The 6,531-nt window shown below is 40.7% G+C and overlaps 1 protein-coding gene across 2 annotated transcripts; it reads right to left on the reverse strand.

Annotated features, from left to right (window-relative positions):
• Positions 1-216: 216 nt before the first annotated feature.
• mrpl46 (mitochondrial ribosomal protein L46) lies at positions 217-6,531 on the reverse strand. Of its 2 annotated transcripts, none has more exons than XM_048562821.2 (4): positions 6,286-6,531; positions 3,056-3,254; positions 1,120-1,293; positions 217-509 (listed from the first exon to the last, which is right to left on the reverse strand). In XM_048562821.2, exons 1-4 carry the CDS (start codon positions 6,511-6,513, stop codon positions 274-276), a joined length of 837 nt encoding a protein of 278 aa, XP_048418778.1. In that variant the 5' UTR covers positions 6,514-6,531; the 3' UTR covers positions 217-273. The 2 variants fall into 2 exon arrangements, with proteins under 2 accessions (XP_048418778.1, XP_048418777.1); XM_048562820.2 differs by having other exon boundaries at positions 217-536.

Consider the following 6,531-nt stretch of genomic DNA (forward strand, 5'->3'; position numbering starts at 1 on the left):
GACAGGATTTGAGGAGTCAGGAGGCGAGTAGTTGGATTCAAGCTGGTTTCTCCTTTCCAAATTAACAGCACTAAAGCGAATGCAACAGCATTCAACTGAGTACAAACCAGAATTTGAAACTAGCATATTCCCAGTCAAATCTTCAACCTTAATTATAATAAAACAGAAGACTCAGGAACTATGCAAAAACATAATTTGAGAAACATAGGAGAAATGTTAAATTCATCGTATAATTTAATTTTCACAACGATTCAATTATAACAAAATAAACTTTTACTCATATATTGTTGAGGTGTCAAAGATGAAGCGATTAACTTGTTGCAAATATTTTGGTTTGAGATAGTCCTTCAGTTCACTCTTAGTTACCCACACATAGTCACCCTTCTTTCTTGTCTTCAGGTCTCCATTCATCAGCAAGGCTTTAAAGAAAAATACCTTGGCCCCTACAATGCTGGAATTTCGCAAGGCCTTGGGATACTTGTATTTATAGAAGCCAGCTGGAGCATTCCCTAGAAAAACAGCGTGCAATTCATTTCCTACAAAATTTAAAAGATGAGGAACAAAATGAATTAGAAAATGATATTTTAAAAATTGCTGGCTACGAGTATTGTCATTGAAAGCAAACATGTTTGGAAGAGATAGCATTGAGGATGCAACTACACTCCAAGGACTGCTGCAGCTTAAGAAGGCAGCTATTCATCACCTTCTTGGGGTCAATTATGAATAGGAAATAAATGCTGCCCATGCCTGCATTGCGCATATCCCATGAATGCATAAAACAAAAGTATGATTAAGGATTAAACACCTCAGATTAGCAAAAACAAGCAGAGGCTGCGTGACAATTAAAGAATAAATAAAAACAGCAAATTGTAATCTGGAATGCTCAAATGGATGGTGGAAACCGATTCAATCATTACATTCTAAAAAAAATTAGAAAATGTCAGAGGAGGAAATGAAGTACGAGATATTGGTGAAAGAAGGTGAGTGGGACTAATTAGACGGCTCTACCAAAGAGCTGGCGTAAGCAAAATGGGCTAGGTAACTTCCTCCTGTGCTGTACCATCTATGTTTCTAATTCTATACACTATTATATATAAAAAGCTATCAAAGCACTCCCACCAGATAGTGTAGACAGGGCACGTTCTGCAGTCTGTCTCATGGTTTCCCCCGGGTTCCATTCACCCTGTGGCAGCAACCAGATGTCTTCATCTCCCACTTTTTCTTTTACCAGTAATATCAGTTTCTCATCCAGTCGCCTATTCAATGTAGATCTGTCACTCTTCTTGTCAGCTTCTAAAATAAAAGGTAAAGAACCACATTTTGAATAACTGGCCAGACAACTATCAATACTGCTGCCAGACATAATTCAGCAACCTCTCCTCTGCAGTTTTCCTGATCAGCAAAAGGCAGATTTCTGTTAAAATTATCACAAATGGACAATGAATAGTCGAATTTTCTTCATGCAGACTGATATATTTTTATTATTATTGCACAAAATAGGGAACAATTATTGCACAATTATTTGGAAAGCAAAACAACAAATATTTGAAGTAGATAAAATTATGGAAAAGTACTACAGTTTGGAACTCTGTTTACAGACGTAACAGGCATTTAAGATTTGCAATTATCATTAGAAAGGTCACCTTGAAGCTGCACATAGAATCATAGAATTTTGGATTCCTTCAAATTTCCCTGTCGCTATATATTCTCTGTAACGAATGATAGCACTTGCTTTGCTCCAATGGAGTCATTTACAATGTTTCAAGGAAAGAATAAAATTCAAAATATTTTGAGATTGTCAGTGGCAGTTTTAAAAGCCATATTGATCATTATAGCTTGTTCACTGAGATTATAAATCCATAATAATGAATTATATACTTCTAGTTAATAAGTTCAACAAATATCAGGCTGACAGCAAAGGCTGGTTGCAAAATCTAAACCTCCAACACTGGGCTTCGATAGAATCTCTTAGAAGGTGCCTTTTTAATGTGCGTGACTTTACCAGAAATGGAGCTCTGTGAGACACACAATTTCTCAAAGCTTGAAGTTCCTCAGATTCAAAAGTGCATTCCACCAGGAAATTTATGATGAAATTCAACAAGACTGCAGACATTCTGCACTACCCCCAGGGGATTGATGTGAAAGATCTGGTGGAGGGGGAGGGGGGAGGCTGCAATTTAAAGCTTGCTATGCTTAGCAACATGTAACTATATTACAAACATCAGAAGTCACATGCTGTTGAACACTAGTCACTTTAAATTTCATTCTCCAATGCAACCAGGCTGTCTGACAACTTTTTTTTAAATGACATAAATACCTAGATAAGGGTTAAAGGTCTCACAAAGGCACACAGTAGCAAAGGAGCACCCTGAGCCACACCAATGTATTCCAGCAAACGAGTTTTGAGAAGATTTGTAGCTCAAGTTGAGGTTCTGGATGTGAGTTTGCTCGCTGAGCTGGAAGGTTAGTTAATTCCAGCAAAATTAGAAGGATTAAACTCGGTTTATAAGAGATTAAAGGTTCATGGGAAACTTGGGACAAATGAGTTTTATGCTACAAAATTGCCAGTAATTTTTTGTGAAGCGAACTATTTATGAATACTATGAAAACAGATTATTTCAGTAGCTTAAATCCTCTAACATTTAAAAACAAAATACTGTAAATACCAAGAATATATTCCAATCTGCTGCATATCTTCAATCATTTCTCACAATTCTACCTAACCTTCCAGGATGAAAGGAATACGCACCAAGATAAATGAAGAAAGTAATTAAATGACATCAAGCTTGAGTTGGAAAAATCAAGACTGCATAGAGGAAGGCAAAATTGAGGGAAGTAAGAACTCTCTGCAAAAGTAAGCTGAAGTAGGAAATGGGTGATCACATAATAATCATCGAATTGAAATTGTGAACGATTTAATTCAAATGGAAATCATTTTGATAAAAGAAAAACTTTGGATGAAAAATTCCACATTTATGGCAAAAAAAAGTGAGCAAAAAAAAGCACTCTACGACAAACGTGATACACTACAGTTGTAACATCAAAGGACACAGACCTTGTATTCTCTCAGCAGGTCTAAATTGTCGGAACTTCTGTTCCCACATATCTTCCAGATCTTGGGCAGTCACAATATCTTGGCCTACATTCTCTTCTTCATCTGAATTGTAATCATCTGCCTGCCTCCAGCGAAGTTTTTCTTCATCTTCAAATACTCGGAGCTCGTGATCAGAGTACAGACTTTTTTCCAGTTCTATCTATAAAATATAGGAGATCATTTGCATTTCAGGAATGCGGCAGGTGTTGAACTATCAATTAGGCTTTGTAAGGAGTAGCCTCCAGCCGAAGTGTTTCACAACAAGCAGAATAAAACTTTGACATCAATAGTGATTCAGGATGCACTATTACACATTAAATTAACATAGCATCACCCGTTTTTTCATGATGATCTCTAATTCAACTGTTAAGATTCACACTTGTTTCAGCTTTCAGGTTCCACATTCACATTGATTAAATTAGATAGGAATATGCAGACAGTCATATGAAAAAGAAATCCCCTTTTTCTCCCTTTTGATGAGACTGACTCAATGGCAGCATCTCCCACACAAGCATGCTTCAGGTGTGCATCTGACACCCAATGTCAGAAAGATATTTGACAGTAGAAACCATCACAGCCACATTTGATATTGCCTAGTAGGGATTATTGCATGCCATGTAGTAATGTTGGATGACGCCTCTACAACCAGAGTCTAGGCCTGAAACATCAGCTTTTGTGCTCCTAAGATGCTGCTTGGCCTGCTGTGTTCATCCAGCTCCACACTTTGTTATCTCGGATTCTGCAGCATCTGCAGTTCCCATTATCTCTCTCACCCCCACCCCCACCCCCACCTAATTTCTCTGATGCAGGGCACTAAGGCTAACCTACACTACTGTCCTGCAAAGATCAAATAACAGTACAGACAAAGCTGAAAACTGATGGACAAAGTATATTGCATCAAATAATCATACTGCTCAACACAAACATTGCTCAAAATAAACAGAAAAATTTATATTGCATCTTGAGATAAGGTAAAAACCAGTGGATGTGGTGTTTTTGAATCTTCAGAAATCTTTTTCCTAAAGTCCCACACTTTCTATGGTCCATCTATAGAAATTGTTAAGAGTCCTTGTAGACATGCTGAATTTCCTTAGCCTTCTGAGGAAATTGAGATGTTGTTGTGTTTTCTTGACAATCATGTCAACATGGGTGGACCAGGACAGATTGTCTGTCATCATCAATTCCAGGAACTTGGCACTCAACCATCTCCACCTCAGCACTGTTGAGGTAGACAGGAGCATGCCCTCCAATCCACTATCTGAAATCAATGACCAGCTCTTTCATTTGCTTACTAATGAAGAGCTTGTTGTCTTTACACCGTGCCACTACACACTCAATCTCCTTCCTATATTCTGTCTCATCATTGTTTAAGATCTGACCTACAATGATGATGTCATCTCAAACTTGTAAATGGATTGGGGCAGAATTTGGCTGCGCGCTCGTGAATGTAAAGGCTTAGAGAAGTTGAGTGAGTGGGCAGATGCACTACAACATGGATAAGTGTGAAGTTATCTACAGCGATAGGAAAATGGGAAAGACTGAATATTTAAATAGTGATACACTGGGAATTGTTGATATTCATAGGGACCTGGGTATTCTCTTACACCAGTCACTAAAAGCATGCATGCAATTGCATCAAACACTTTGGAAGGCAAATGACATCTCAAATGTTATGTATGTAGCTGGTCCAATTAAGTTTCTGGTGAATGGTAACATCTAGGATGTCGATAGCAGGGGTTTCAGGAACAGTAATTCCATGAATGTAACAGGCCAATAGTTAGATTCCTCAGTTAAGGTTCAAGGTCTAACTATAGTAGACAGTAGCAAAGGAGAACACTGAATCCATACCAATATATTCCAGAAAAATCAGAAAGTTTAAACCCGTAATTCTAAAATTCCATCTGGTTGCAAATGGTGTTTGCCAAATACTTGTGTGGCACGATCGTTATTCGCCACCCCAAGTCTGGGTATTATCCAAGTTTTGCTGCATTCAGACATAGACTGTTTCACTGTCTGAGGAATTATGGATGGTCCTGAAACTCGCCAGCAAACATCCCCACTTCTGCTCTTATGATGGAGGGTAAGTCATTGCTGAAACAGCTGAAGATGGTTGCGCCTAAGATACTACCCTTAGGAACTCCTACCGGGATGTCCTGGAGCTGAGATGACTTACCTCGAACAACCAGAACCATCTTCTGGGTACGTACTAGTGGGTGGCATGGTGGCTCAGTGATTAGCAGTGCTGCCTCACAGTGCCACAAACCTGGGTTTGATTCCAGCCTCAGGGGACAGTGTAGAATTTGCACATTCTCCGTGTCTCTGCGTGAGTTTCCTCTGGGTGCTCTAGTTTCCTCCCACAGCCCAGAAGTATGCAGGTTAGGTGGACTGGCTGTGCTAAATTGCCCAAAGTCTATCAGGGGAATGCAGGAATGGGGAGGATGTGGGTAGGATGCTACCGAGAGAGTCAGTGTTTCCTCACTGTAGGGTTTCTATGGATCTAATGGATTGTATCTAAGTATGACTGCGACCAGTGAAGAATTCCCCATCTTCCTCGATTCCAAACATTGCCAGTTTTGGTAAGACTCCACAATACTATGTTCAAATAAAAGCTGTGGCCTGAATGTCAATGTCACCTTCATCTCCCTTCTGGAGTTCGACTATATTGTCCATGTTTGAATGGAATGAGGTCAGGATCTGCGTAACTTCGACATCAGCACACAGCTTATTGCGAAATGGTTGCTGCTTCATAGTAATATCTATGAACCGCCCCACCACTATCATTTTAATGATTATCAAGAATAGACTAAAGAGGCAGTAATTGAATTTGTGGTGCAGCATCTCGGACAGTACAGCACTGCCTCAGCACCACAGCTGAAGTAAACTCAAAACTTCCTAACTCAGAGCCAAGAGTGTAACCCTATGAGCCATTAAAAGCAAAATTGACCTTGTACCAACCTTAAGTGATTAAAAAGGGGTACAAGGAATCTACAATTAAATAACTGATAACGTAGACTCTTTACAGCTCACTGCTCTTATAGCGGGAGAATGGAAATGAGAAACTTTTCAGCCAAGACTGAAAGGCGGAGCAGACTGGATGGACTGAATGGCCTCATTTCTGCTCCTATGTCTCACGCGCTGTGCTCCCGGCATCAACAGGCGCGCTCCCGCTGTGATTCGATGCGCGCACTCGCCTGTTCCAGCGTCTGCGCGAACGCGCGCTCCATCGGGTTCATTTCCCGCGACAAGACGGCCGCCCGTTGCAGACACACCGCGCCGCAGCACCGCCAGCCCGGCCCGTGGCTCTGGTTCGGACCTTTATCGGCCGTGGTGCCCAGGGAATGCAGGGCCGATCCTCGCACCAGCCCCCAGAGTCTGACTCCGGACCCAGCCACAGGCACCAAGCGACGCAGCGCCGCCATCGTGCACCCGACGCTGCC

The sequence above is a fragment of the Stegostoma tigrinum genome, chromosome 33, assembly GCF_030684315.1.
Source record: "Stegostoma tigrinum isolate sSteTig4 chromosome 33, sSteTig4.hap1, whole genome shotgun sequence".
Taxonomy (NCBI): domain Eukaryota; kingdom Metazoa; phylum Chordata; class Chondrichthyes; order Orectolobiformes; family Stegostomatidae; genus Stegostoma; species Stegostoma tigrinum.

Excerpts from the sequence above, each read along its gene's own strand:
- mrpl46 (XM_048562820.2), bottom strand. The coding sequence starts at position 6,513 with ATGGCGGCGCTGCGTCGCTTGGTGCCTGTGGCTGGGTCCGGAGTCAGA. Across the intron at positions 1,294-3,055 it reads ACCTGCTGAGAGAATACAAG|AAGCTGACAAGAAGAGTGAC; the intron begins GTCTGTGTCCTT and ends CTTTTATTTTAG. Across the intron at positions 537-1,119 it reads TGCCCTGTCTACACTATCTG|GAAATGAATTGCACGCTGTT; the intron begins GTGGGAGTGCTT and ends TAAATTTTGTAG.